The 14,330-nt window shown below is 45.6% G+C and overlaps 1 protein-coding gene across 1 annotated transcript in view; it reads left to right on the top strand.

Moving 5' to 3' along the window:
- Positions 1-8,669: 8,669 nt before the first annotated feature.
- LOC144499829 (proteasomal ATPase-associated factor 1-like) overlaps positions 8,670-14,330 on the top strand; it is a 33,976-nt gene continuing 28,315 nt past the window's right edge. Inside the window, exons 1-2 of the mRNA XM_078222359.1 lie at positions 8,670-8,796; positions 8,898-8,938. Coding sequence (XP_078078485.1) covers positions 8,747-8,796; positions 8,898-8,938 — 91 coding nt within the window. The 5' untranslated portion in view covers positions 8,670-8,746. The remainder of the gene's footprint in view (positions 8,797-8,897; positions 8,939-14,330) is intronic.

Here is a 14,330-nt window from a genome sequence, read left to right on the forward strand (position 1 = left end):
AGTGTGGCAGGTAGGGGATTTTCAAAGTAACTTCATTGCCGTGTTAATGTAAGGTTACTTGTGACACTAATAAAAAAAATAATAGAACTATCATCAAATGGTAAAAACAAAATAAATATTTTACGCTGTGGATGCAGAGGGAGGGCACTGCTCTCACAGCCAATGTTGTGTGCAAGCAGCATGCACCTCACTTGTACTTGTTTCACATGCGCTTCAGTCATACCAGGAGGAAAGAAACTACGAGGATGGAAATCAGTAGAATTTGGTAATGCTGCGTGTGGGCAACAATCAACAAAATGTCTCGTGGGTCACACTCAGAACCCAGATGGGCCGCAAATGGGCTCTGACATCCATCATTATGAAGTGCTTCGAAAGGCTAGTCATGGCACGAATCAATTCCAGCCTCCCGGACTACCTGGATCCACTACAGTTCACCTACCGCTGCAACAGGTCCACAGCAGATGCCATCTCCCTGGCCCTACACTCAATCCTGGAACACCTAGATAACAAGGACACCTATGTCAGACTCCTATTTATTGACTACAGCTCAGCCTTCAACACTATTATTCCCACGAAACTCATCTCCAAACTCCATGGCCTGGACCTCGGCACTTCCCTCTGCGATTGGATCCTGAACTTCCTAACTCACAGACCACAATCAATGGCAGGCAACAACACCTCCTCCACGATCATCCTCAAAACCGGTGCCCCACAAGGCTGTGTTCTCAGCTCCCTACTATACTCCTTATACACCTATGACTGTGTGGCCAAATTCCCCTCCAATTCGATTTTCAAGTTTGCTGACGACACCACTGTAGTGGGTCGGATCTCCAACAATGACAAGACAGAGTACAGGAATGAGATAGAGAATCTGGTGAACTGGTGCGGCAACAATAATCTCTCCCTCAATGTCAACAAAATGAAGGAGATTGTCATCGACTTCAGGAAGTGTAAAGGAGAACATGTTCCTATCTACATCAGCGGGGACAAAGTAGAAAGGGTCGAAAGCTTCAAGTTTTTAGGTGCCCAGATGACCAACAACCTGTCCTGGTCCCCCCATGGCGACATTATAGTTAAGAAAGCCCACCAATGCCTCTACTTTCTCAGAAGATTAAGGAAATCTGGCATGTCAGCTACGATTCTCACCAACTTTTACAGATGCACCATGGAAAGCATTCTTTCTGGTTGTATCACAGCTTGGTATGGCTCCTGCTCTGCCCAAGACCGCAAGAAACTACAAAATGTTGTGAATGTAGCCCAATCCATCATGCAAACCAACCTCCCATCCATTGACTCTGTCTACACTTCCCACTGCCTCGGCAAAGCAGCCAGCATAATTAAGGACCCCATGCACCCCGGACATTCTCTCTTCCACCTTCTTCCTTCGGGAAAAAGATACATGAAAGTCTGAGGTCCCGTACCAACCGACTCAAGAACTGCTTCTTCCTGCTGCTGTCAGACTTTTGAATGGACCTACCTTGCATTAAGTTGGTCTTTCTCTATACCTGAGCGATGACTGTAACACTACATTCTGCACTCTCTCGTTTCCTTCTCTATGAATGGTATGTTTTGTCTGTATCGCGCGCAAGAAAAAATTCTTTTCACTGTCTGTTCATACATGTGACAATAATAAATCAAATCAAATCAAATCAAATGGCCCCTGGACCACAGGTTGCCAATCACTGCACTAAAAGGAGTCACAGTAAGAAGTTTAACAACACCAGGTTAAAGTCCAACAGGTTTATTTGGTAGCAAAAGCCACACAAGCTTTCGGAGCTCTAAGCCCCTTCTTCAGATGAGTGGGAATTCTGTTCACAAACAGAGCTTATAAAGACACAGACTCAATTTACATGAATAATGGTTGGAATGCGAATACTTACAACTAATCCAGTCTTTAAGAAACAAAACAATGTGAGTGGAGAGAGCATCAAGACAGGCTAAAAAGATGTGTATTGTCTCCAGACAAGACAGCCAGTGAAACTCTGCAGGTCCACGCAACTGTGGGGGTTACAAATAGTGTGACATGAACCCAATATCCCGGTTGAGGCCGTCCTCGTGTGTGCGGAACTTGGCTATCAGTTTCTGCTCAGCGACTCTGCGCTGTCGTGTGTCGCGAAGGCCGCCTTGGAGAACGCTTACCCGAATATCAGAGGCCGAATGCCCGTGACCACTGAAGTGCTCCCCAACAGGAAGAGAACAGTCTTGCCTGGTCACCAAGGAGTCACCAAGGGAGTAAAGCACACACAATGATCAAAATATATTCACGTACTCTGCTTTTGTCTTGTACTATTCTAGCATCTGCAGCACAGAAGATTCATGTATACATGGGCATGCAATGCAAATGAGCATTAAGATCATATAAAAGCTTATGTTTATATAGCACCTACAATAATAAAATGTCCCAAGACACTTCACAAGAGAATTATAAAACACATATGACAATGAGCCACATAAGGAGATATTAGATCAGATGACCAAAAAGATTTTTTAAAAGTTTAAAGTTTATTTATTAGTGTCACAAGTAGGCTTACATTAACATTGCAGTGAGGTTACTGTGAAAATCCCCTAGTCGCCACACTCCGGCGCCTGGTCGGGTACACTGAGGGAGAATTTAGCATGGCCAATGCACCTAACCAGCACGTCTTGTGACTGTGGGAGGAAACCAGAGCACCCGGAGGAAACCCATGCAGACACGGGGAGAATGTGCAGACCCCGCACAGGCAGTGACCCAAGCTGGGAATTGAACTCGGGTGCCTGGCGCTGTGAGGCAGCAGTGCTGACCACTGATTGGGCAAAAAGGTAGGTTTGAAGTGGTGTCTTAAAGGAGCAAAGTGAGGTGTAGGTCAGGTATTTTAGAGATTTGGGGCGAGGCAGCTGAAGACACAGATATCAGTTGTGGATTGATTAAAATCGGGGAAGATCAAGGGGCCAGAATTATGAGAGTGCAGATATCTCCCTCGAAGGGACGTGGGCTGAAGGAGATTACAGAAGTAGAGAGGGGGTGAGGCCCCGGAGGGATTTACTAACGGGGAAAACAATATGCTCTATAACTATGTCTCAGTGCAATTAGTCACATCTGGATTTTTTATTGGTCACATGAAGTTGGGGTAACATTTTGTGCAACATTGCATTAGAAAAATAAATGACAAATAAGTTTGAAACAAAGGCATCGATTTGCACAACATGTGGGTGTTTTGCTGCTGAAATTAAATATTCTTGTCCTTTTACTAATCAAATATGGATAGCAATGTTTGAAAAGTAGCCCGGAACAGCAAAGTTCAGCTGTTCCTTTGTACGTTCCTGAGGATTAATTGGCTGATTCGCTAAACTAAAAAGTTTTCCTGGGCTAAAGAGAGGCATATGCTTCACATGTGCAAATGTGAGTTTGGGAAGATTGCTTTTCTGGCTCAACTGAAGCTCAGATCTGTGCATCAGCTGCTATGGAGATTATATTTTCCTGTTTATCAATATGTCGGGGAAGATATACCAGCTGCTGTACTCTCAGTGATTAACAAATGCAGATAGTGCAGCTTTTAGGACCCTTGGCATCTATTTCTTTGCTTGCAATAAAGAAATCTAAGTTATAAACAAATCTGCCACCACTTCCCATCCAAGCGTAACAGTTACCACTCCGACATCTGTATAGACCCAATGGATTACTTCTATTGAGGCAGTAGCACTTAAGTAACATCAATCCGAGAAAAGTCTGTCACGTTCCAGAACATTGGGCTGACTGGATAGATGATCCAACTCAAATGTGTATCCGACCTGTTATAGAATTGCATTATAACAATGCACATTTAATGTAACACCCTTCACTGAACATTTCGAAGCACTTGACGGGGAGGGAGAGGTGGTATAACAAATAGGGAGATTTACAATTCTGAAATTGCTGAAGTCAAAGTGAAAAACGATCTTTTTGTCAATCTGGAAAATGGAAGGCTGGAGACAGATGGTGCGTGGATCCAAGCCAGGTGATTGGGTATGCAAATTGCTCAGGATAGAGAGGCTGGCCAAGATTTTCTGAGCCCATTGGAAACACGGCCTGTCCACGTGATCCTGTCAGCAGCCAACAGTATTTTCCCGAGAGAAGAGGGGCCTGCATTGATATGCAAAACAGAAATCTTACTCCTAACTGCTGCTCCACCAGTGGGAGGAAGGGAAATAGTGGTCATGCTGCAGTAGTTGAAAGGCTCCAAATCCATCAGGGGAGGGGACAAGAAGTGAAAGGGATTTAAAATGACAGGGACAGTCAGAGGTGCCTGTGGTGACCAAAGCCCAGAGTTCCCAGAGGTTTTAGTAAAGCACTACTTAAAGGTTATTCACTAGAGTTCATTGAATCATAGAAACCCTACAGTGCAGAAAGAGGTCATTTGGCCCATCGAGTCTGCACCAACCACAATCCCACCCAGGCCCTACCCCCATATCCCTACATATTTACCCACTAATCCCTCTAACCTACGCATCTCAGGACACTAAGGGACTATTTTAGCATGGCCAATTAACCTAACGTGCACATCTTTGGACTGTGGGAGGAAACCGGAGCACCTGGAGGAAACCCACACAGACACGAGGAGAATGTGCAAACTCCACACAGACAGTGACCCAAGCCGGGAATCGAACTCAGGTCCCTGGAGCTGTGAAGCAGCAGTGCTAACCACTGTGCTATGAGGACATGATTTGAGCTGGCACAAAGCAAATTTAGGCCTGATTGTGTCAGGCAGTTATTTGTGGCTAACATTTAGGATGGGGCTAACATTTAAGATGGGCGGCACGGTGGCACAGTGGTTAGCACTGCTGCCTCACAACACCAGGGACCCGGGTTCGATTCCTGGCTTGGGTCACTGTCTGTGTGGAGTCTACATGGGTTTCCTCCGAGTGCTCCGGTTTCCTCCCACAGTCCGAAAGATGTGCTGGTTAGGTGCAGTGGCCATGTTAAATTTGCCCTCAGTGTACCCGAACAGGTGCCGGTGTGTGGCGACTAGGGGATTTTCACAGTAACTTCATTGCAGTGTTAATGTAAGCCTACTTGTAACTGATAAATAAATTTAAATTTTCAGACAGAGTAGTGGGAGTGAAAACCTTGGGTTTATTTGAGGTAGGGGAGTCTAAAACTAGAGGACAAAGGTTTAAGGTGAGAGGGGAGAGATACAAAAGGGTCCAGAGGGGCAATATTTTCACACAGAGGGTGGTGAGTGTCTGGAACGAGCTGCCAGAGGTAGTAGCAGAGGCGGGTACAATTTTGTCTTTTAAAAAAGCGTTTAGACAGTTACATGGGTAAGATTGGTACAGAGGGATATGGGCCAAATGCAGGCAATTGAGACTAGCTTAATGGTAAAATCTGGGTGGCATGGACAAGTTGGGCATAAGTCCTGTTTCCATGCTGTAAAACTCTATGACTCTAAACAGTTGAATCCTGGAGAACCTGCAGATTTTTCTGGTTGGATGAGTCATGATAGGGTCAATGATTTTTCTATCCCATAATCATCTAGTGGTCTTGAAGGCTTTACCTTTTGTATGAGATTGAGAGAATTGGGGAGAAACCCTAAAAACTCCAATTGTGCATAATCTGTGGAGGGAGGAGGCTTAACATACGAGGAAATGGCCGCGTATAATTAACAATGATACATAAAATATAAAATACATCTACTTTTGCCATTGTCAACTCCTCTAAACCCATTTTTTAACTTCTATTGTCTCCTTACCTCATGTACAAGGCAGTCATCTCCCAACTCCTCTATATAGCTTAGAAATTTGGGATACATACAGATGCCACCTCAAGACCCTGGAGAGGTACCATCAATGCTGTCTGAGACAGAATCCTTGCATCAGCTGGGAGGACATGTGTACTAACATCAGTGTCCTTGAATGAGCCAACAGCACCAGCATCAAGGCCAAGATCATCCGAAACCAACTCAGCTGGGCCAGCCATGTGCTTAGGATGTCAGAGTCCTGACCGCTAAAGCAAATCTTCTTCACCCAGCACAAGGAAGGCTCCTGAACAAAAGGAGGACAAAAGAAGCATTTCAAAGACATTTCAAAGGTTTACCTCAAGAAATGTAACATTGATGTCAATGCTTAGGAGACCCTTGGTCAGAAAGGAGGAACCTCTGGATTGAAGGGACACAATTTGTGAGGACACCCGACAGCAAGAGGAAGCCCAGAAAAGGAGCCTGAGAAAGACCGGACCCACCTCCTGGAAACACCTACTAAGTGTATGGTCAAAGATGTGGCTCTAGGGTCGGAATAATCAACCACACAAGGACCCACAGAACCTACGACCAGCAATACAGAATTTTTTAGGTGGATAATCGTACTCGTTAGCGAGCAATCACTACAGAAGAAGACCACTCTCTTTTGTCTTGCACCATCATCCCATTTGTCATTCCTACCTTCCACCCTATCACAAAGCTAATTTCAATTCTTAACCTTCAAAATATAACACAGCTCTTCGCAGCAATAACATACTTTGAAGTATAGTCACTGTGGTTTTGCAAGTAAACATTGTAACCAACAATGCACAGCAAGATGACCCAAACTGCAAATCTTGTTCATTCTTGGGATGTGTGCATTTCTACCAGCATTTATTGCCTGCCCCTAATTGCCCTTGAGAAGGTGATAATAAACTGTCATCTTGAACTTCTGCAGTCACCCAGACTGTTGTTCGGCAAAGTGAGTTCCATGACTTTGACCCAGTGACAGTGAAGGAGTGGTGATATAGTTCCAAGTCAAGATGGTGAGCGACTTGGAGGGGAAGTTGCAGGTGGTGGTGTTCCCACGTGTCTGCTGCCCTTGTCCTTCTAGATGGTAGAGGTTGCGGCTTTGGAAGATAATGTCGAAGGAGCCTTGATGAGCTGCTGCCTTGCGTCTTCTAGGTGTATTTAATCTGTTTTGGTAATGTTGATGAAGGGGTGAACTCACTGCTCTTCAAATAGCACCATGAGATTCATTTATACACCCAAACAGGCAGGTGGGATTTCGGTTTAAAATCTTATTCAATTGATGATACAGCACTCCCTAAATACCACATTGAAGTCAGTCTAGTTTAGAGACTCAAGTTGTGAAGTGAAATTTGATCTGACAACTTTTAGAGGCCGGAATGTTATCATTGAAATAAAACAGAAAGTGTTGGAAATACAAAGCAAGTCAGTCAGCATCTTGAACAAGAAAATAAATCTTATATGGAGATGTTGGCTGATTCTTTACCAAACTGCATTGTTGGAACTTCAGATGGACTGAAGCAGTTCAAGAAGACTCATCACCACCTTCTCAAGGGCAAGAATGGATGAACAATATAATACTCGTCTTGCCCATATGTCAAGAATGAAGTTTTTAAAATGACACCCGGGATTGTCCAATCTTGTCCATGGCTGGGATTCTCCAATCCTGCTGCAGTGAATGGAGATTTAGCTGAGCGCCAAATTCTCTTTTCTTGCGGGTACTGATGGCGGGGCGTGGAGACCAGAGAATTCCGCCTGATATTTTAAGTGTGCACCCTTAAACTGAACGTGGTGCACGATGGCACAGTGGTTAGCACTGCTGCCTCACAGCACCTGGGACCTGGCTTGGGTCACTGTCTGTGTGGAGTTTGCATGTTCTCCCCGTGTCTGCGTGGGTTTCCTCCCAGTGCTCCGGTTTCCTCCCACAGTCTGAGAGACATGCTGGTTAGGTGCATTGACCCGAACAGGTGCCGGAGTGTGGCGACTAGGGGAATTTCACAGTAACTTCATTGCAGTGTTAATGTAAGCCTTATTTGTGACTAATAAATAAACAAATGAACAAAGCAGACATCATATTGACTGGAAGGTCCCAAGTATGAAATCTAATCTACACTAAGTGAATTAAGTACGCTGAATAAAAGACACATGTTGCCGAAGCTGCCTTTCACACAAATGAGTAATATGGTATATGAATTTCAGTGATGGTTTGATGCTAGGTATGTAGACCGCTCATCTGAAAGCCTGACAGATCATATCAAATTGCAAGTCCCTTCCACTGTTCGCAATAGGCAAGGTACTGACTGGCTTTACCCAATCAGCCCGTGCTTGCAAAACTCAAAAGCACAGACCTGAAATTTCCGATCGCATTGTGGCAGGAACTGCCCATCGACCTTTGGCAGGACCATACAATCCTGGCGGCAGGCAGCACTGAAAAGTCCCACCCATAGGACGGAATTCTATTATCCCACCCGCGGCAGGTTTGGTGGCAGGCGGGAGGGGAGAATCTGGCGGGAGACGAAAAGTCGGAAACTCGCCAACGTAAAAACAGTTTGAAATTCTCCCAATGGCAGGGTAATGGCGGGTCCATTTTCCCACTGCTTGGTGGCATGAATCTATTGGCATCTCCTGAATGCTCATTAAAACAGCTGTTAGCTGAAATTTCACCAGACCTACCAATCTTGAGTCACACCAGCTGGTTAGGTGCATTGTCTATGCTAAATTCTCCCTCAGTGTACCTGAACAGGAGTGTGGCGACCAGGGGATTTTCACAGTAACTTCATTGCAGTGTTAATGTAAACCTACTTGTGACACTAGTAAATAAAGTTAAAACTTTTAAACTTACTCCCAGCACTATCAACTCCTGCATCTGCTGAGAGACTCTTGTATGTACACACTTGTATATACACATCAACATCAACACACTTGTATATGCAGTGTCCCGCCAGGGGGAGGGAGGCGGAAGAGCCGAGAAGGGCGCTTTGCGACAGTGGTTGTGGCCGTTCGGTTTCCGGCAGTGTGGCGCCGCCATGGCGGGAGGTCGAGTCTTCATCCAGAGTGACTGGGCTCGAGCCTTGCGGTAAATCTCTCTGTCCGGAGGCAAAGCTTTTACAACAAATGTTCCTTTGTGGCTCCTGGTCTCTCTCTTTGTGTTAATGACATCTCGGTTTTATCCCACAGGGAGAATGAGAGGGAAGCGTGGGTCTCCTGTAAAATACCCGGTAAGGAGCCGAGGCAGAGCTCAGATCTGGTTAAAAACAATAATAATAACAACAAAACACTATAACACTGGCTGCTGTGCCAGCCTCGGATTGTTCACTGTGCGATTCCCAACACTTCCCTGCCCTCTTATAACAATATGGGTTAGCCTGCTGGTGAATACCAACCAGCATCTGGGTGTTCTTCTTGTGGACTTGCAGGCTGTCCTGTCTGGAGACAATACAGTAAGAAGTCTCACAACACCAGGTTAAAGTCCAACAGGTTTATTTGGTAGCAAATACCATAAGCTTTCGGAGCGCTGCTCCTTCGTCAGATGGAGTGGTCTCTGTTCTCCAACAGTGCACAAGACAATACGCATCTCTTTAACCTGTGTTTAATGTTCCCTCCAACCACATTATCTGTACCTTTTAAGACCTGGCTGGCTGTAGAGATTTGCATTCTAATTAGTATTCTGTAACTTGATTTCTGTGTCTGTGCACTGTTGGAGAACAGAGACCACTCCATCTGACGAAGGAGCAGCAAGCTCTGAAAGCTTATGGTATTTGCTACAAAATAAACCTGTTGGACTTTAACCTGGTGTTGTGAGACTTCTTACTGTGCTTACCCCAGTCCAACGCCGGCATCTCCACATCATGGAGACAATACACATCTCTTTAACCTGTGCTTAATGCTCCCTCCACCCACATTGTCTGTATCTTTAAGATCTGGCTGGTTGTAGGGATTCGCATTCTAATCAGTATTCTGTAACTTGAGTTTGAGAGCAGATTTCCACTCCATCTGACGAAGGAGCAGCGCTCCGAAAGCTAATGGTATTTGCTACCAAATAAACCTGTTGGACTTTAACCTGGTGTTGTTAAAACTCTTACTGTGTTCACCCCAGTCCAACACCGGCATCTCCACATCATGTTCCTCTGCAGTCCAGGAGAGGTGTTTTCTCTCCCTCTCCCCTGTCCTGGAGTCTTTTGACCCAATGCTGAGATTTATATTCAAAGTCTTTGGCACAGTGGTTAGCACTGCTGCCTCACAGCACGAGGGACCTGGGTCCGATTCCCAGCTTGGTTCGCTGTCGGTGCGGAGTCTGTACGTTCTCCCCGTGTCTGCGTGGGTTTCCTCCGGATGCTCCACAGTCTGAAAAACGTGCTGGTTAGGTGTGTTGGCCATGCTAAATTCTCCCTCAGTGCACCCGAACAGGTGCCAGAGTGAGACGATTACATTAAGCCTAAAGTTTATTTGTCATTAGTGTCATGTGTAGGCTTACATTCACACTGCAATGAAGTTACTGTGAAAACCCCCAGTCGCCACACTCCAGTACCTGTTTGGGTACACTGAGGGAGAATTTGGCATGGCCAACCCACATAATCAGCACGTCTTTCAGACTGTGGGAGGAAACCGGAGCACCCGGAGGAAACCCACGCAGACACGGGGAAAATATGCAAACGCCGCACAGACTGTGACCCAAGCCGGGAATCGAACCCGGGTCCCTGACGCTGTGAGACAGCAGTGCTAATCACTGTGCCACCATGCCACCACCACCCTCCCCCCTCCCCCAGCCAAGGTTAGCCTTGTTGGTGAATAGGAACAAGCATGTGGGTGTTTCTGTTCCTTTGCAGTCCAGGAAATGTGTTTTCCCTCCCTCATCCCTGTCCTGAAGCCTTTGACTCAACGCTGGAGTGTGAATTCAAAGCCTCTGGGCGTATAGAGTAATGTGGAAAATGACAATACATACACTGGACCCAGCCCTCTTGTGTTTATCCTTAATATGAGCATTAATCTTAATCCCTTTATGCCTGTCCTGTAATTATAATTTTTCTCTTCTGTCCATAAACATCTATCCAACCTATTCCTAAACGCTGCTTTGAATGCAAACTCTGATGGCGCATTCCAGAGCTCCACCACCATCCTGTGTTTAAACAAAGCTGTTTCTCCTCTCTTGAGTTTAATTTTATATCTCTGCTTGCTTGTTCTAGATGTCGTATCACTGGAAAGTACTTTTCTGTCTCCTGTCCCATCCCTTCAGATTTGATTGGGGATGGGAAGAAGTCAGCTTAGCACAATACAGTCTGACATCCACTCGCAGATACTTCCCAGCAGAAATTGTTAAGCCAGCCGTCTGGAGTGGGATCAATTGCCACTGGATTGGGGCACTGTAGTCAACTGTAATGCCTTCCCTCCGTCACTCCAAATAGATTGTGAAGGAGCACTGTTCTTCCAGGAAATTGCTTGTGTTTGCCAGTGGTGGAGCAAAAAGGTGGAGGAGCTTGAATCATGTCCGCCTCAATCACCTTGAGGTTGGACAATGCAGGTTTTGATGACTGCCTCCATTCCACTGGCAGGAACTTCTATCATTTTTGTTCAGTCCCTGGACTTCATAGAAATCATGGAAATCATAGAAACCCTACAGTGCAGAAGGAGGCCATTCGGCCCATCGAGTCTGCACCGACCACAATCCCACCCAGCCCGATCCCCACATATTTACCCGCTAATCCCTCTAACCTACACATCTCAGGACTCTAAGGGGCAATTTTTAACCTGGCCAATCAACCTAACCCGCACATCTTTGGACTGTGGGAGGAAACCGGAGCATAGAACAGTACAGCACAGAACAGGCCCTTCGGCCCACGATGTTGTGCCGACCTTCATCTGAAACCAAGATCAAGCTATCCCACTCCCTACCATCTTGGTGTGCTCCATGTGCCTATCCAATAACCGCTTAAATGTTCCTAAAGTGTCTGACTCCACTATCACTGCAGGCAGTCCATTCCACACCCCAACCACTCTCTGCGTAAAGAACCTACCTCTGATATCCTTCCTGTATATCCCACCACGAACCCTATAGTTATGCCCCCTTGTAATAGCTCCATCCACCCGAGGAAATAGTCTTTGAACGTTCACTCTATCTATCCCCTTCATCATTTTATAAACCTCTATTAAGTCTCCCCTCAGCCTCCTCCGCTCCAGAGAGAACAGCCCTAGCTCCCTCAACCTTTCCTCATAAGACCTACCCTCCAAACCAGGCAGCATCCTGGTAAATCTCCTCTGCACTCTTTCCAGCGCTTCCACATCCTTCTTATAGTGAGGTGACCAGAACTGCACACAATATTCCAAATGTGGTCTCACCAAGGTCCTGTACAGTTGCAGCATAACCCCACGGCTCTTAAACTCCAACCCCCTGTTAATAAAAGCTAACACACTATAGGCCTTTTTCACAGCTCTATCCACTTGAGTGGCAACCTTTAGAGATCTGTGGATATGAACACCAAGATCTCTCTGTTCCTCCACAGTCTTCAGAACCCTACCTTTGACCCTGTAATCCACATTTAAATTAGTCCTACCAAAATGAATCACCTCACATTTATCAGGATTTGGGTTGCAAGTCTGTGCGGTTTCCCAGGTCAACTTTTTGTACTGGCCTTGTTGACATACACCCATTCCCAGGCCCGTCTCCTTCCTGCCAGTCGGTCAGATCTTGAATTTCATCCCCGAACTATGTTGACCACTACCAAACCAAGCTTCACCACCACCAAACCAAGCTCTACCACTGATGCCAAACAAGATTTTACGCTATGGACGGGATTTTATGGCCTCACTCGGGCGAGACCGGAAACTCCCGCCCGAGGCCAATGGAGCTTTCCGTTGTCGAACCCTCGTGTGCTCCGATTCCGTGGCGGGCGAGGTGCTAGAGTTCCGGCCATATGTTAGTTTGTTCGCATTTCGCAGGAAAAAAATCAGTTTCTGCTGGGATTCAATATTGCTGTATCAACCAATCCAATTAGAATACATTCAGTCAGGTCTGCCCAAGGGGACAAAATTCAGTTCCCAGTGCCTTGTTCCTACAAACTATACTTCTATAGGCATTTGTGATCTTTAATGAATAAGAGAGTTAGACCAGTACATGCTCTAAGTCACTGTCAGCTGAATACTTAATGCATTTGTCAGATGCTGTCTGCAATTAACACACACTAATATGTTCAATATGTTTATTTTAATTGGGTTAAAACCGCCATTAAAATGGTGGATAGAGGAATGCCATATGAATTTAGAAGAGGTCAGAAGGATGAGAGGTGATTTCATTCAAACATAACAAAATCTTACAGGGTGGGTGCAGGAAGGATGTTTCCCCTGGCTGGTGGCAGGAGGGGATGGGATTGGCCCAGAACCTGGGAACACAGTCTCAGAATAAGGAGCAGACCATTTAGGCTTGAGATGAGGAGCATTTTCTTCACTCAGAGGGTCGTGAATCTCTGCCACAGAGGGCTATGGAGGCTTAGTCATTGAGTATGTTTAAGATTTAGATCGATAGATCTCTACATGTTGTAAACATCAAGGATGTGGGGATTGTGTAGGAAAATAGTGTTGAAATAGACGATCAGCCATGATCTCATTGAATGCCTTGGGTTCGAAGGGCTGAATGGCCGACTCCTCCTATTTCCTATGTTCTTATGAATACATTTTTCCAGTTGCCTGGATGGGTGCAACTCCAATAATGGTCAAGGCTTGACACCATCCAGGACAAAACAGTTTGCTTGATTGACACTACCTGAAACGTCCACTTCCTTTGCCACTGACTGCAATGTATGCCATCTACAAAGTGCACTGCAGCAACTTGACAAGGCTTCTTCAATAGCACCTCCCAACTGTGACCTCAACTGCATAAAAAGACAAGGTTAGCAGGCAGTTGATCACCGCTACCTGCAACCTCCCCTCCAGGTTGCATGCCATCTTGACCTGGAACTCTATCGCTGTTCCTTCTTCACCAATGGTTCAAACTCCTGGTAGTCCATACCTAGCACCACTGTGGGTGCACCTTCATTATGTACTACAACGGTTCAAGGAGGCAAATCAACGCCACCACCTCAAGAGCAATTAAGAATTGGCAATAAATCCTAGCTTTGCTTTCGATGCTCACTTGCCGTGAATGAATTTTAAAAAAATTGTCTGCTATTAATTCCAGGACTGAAAATGTTTGAAATGCACGTTAGTTTGATCTGCATCTAAAAGAGATGGTGCTCGGACTAAGTTGTAGATATTTACTAACCCTTATCTTGCTCATGCGGTCTATCTTGTGCTTCCCCAATTGTCACCATTGATTTCCCTTTGTCATTAAAGGTGGCCGTTTCTTGTGTGAGTAATGTAATGTGGTGTGCATTCTAATGGGGCCACGGAGCCTGATTACTGACCTGATTGGCTTTCCACAGTGTGGGCTAGGATAAATTGTCTTGTATTGTTTTGGGACTGAGCAACCTTTCCAGTTTGCCTTTTGTTCTTCGCTGTCTGTATTCTGCTGGAAACAATGCCACTACTTGAGATTTTTCACCAGGTAGTTCTTTCTGGCTGTACTTTTCTCCCAGTCTGCAGTGGACATGCCCCATTTCCTGAGATTTGCCTTCAAGGAGT

The sequence above is a fragment of the Mustelus asterias genome, chromosome 10 (assembly GCF_964213995.1).
Source record: "Mustelus asterias chromosome 10, sMusAst1.hap1.1, whole genome shotgun sequence".
In the NCBI taxonomy this organism is placed as follows: Eukaryota; Metazoa; Chordata; class Chondrichthyes; order Carcharhiniformes; family Triakidae; genus Mustelus; species Mustelus asterias.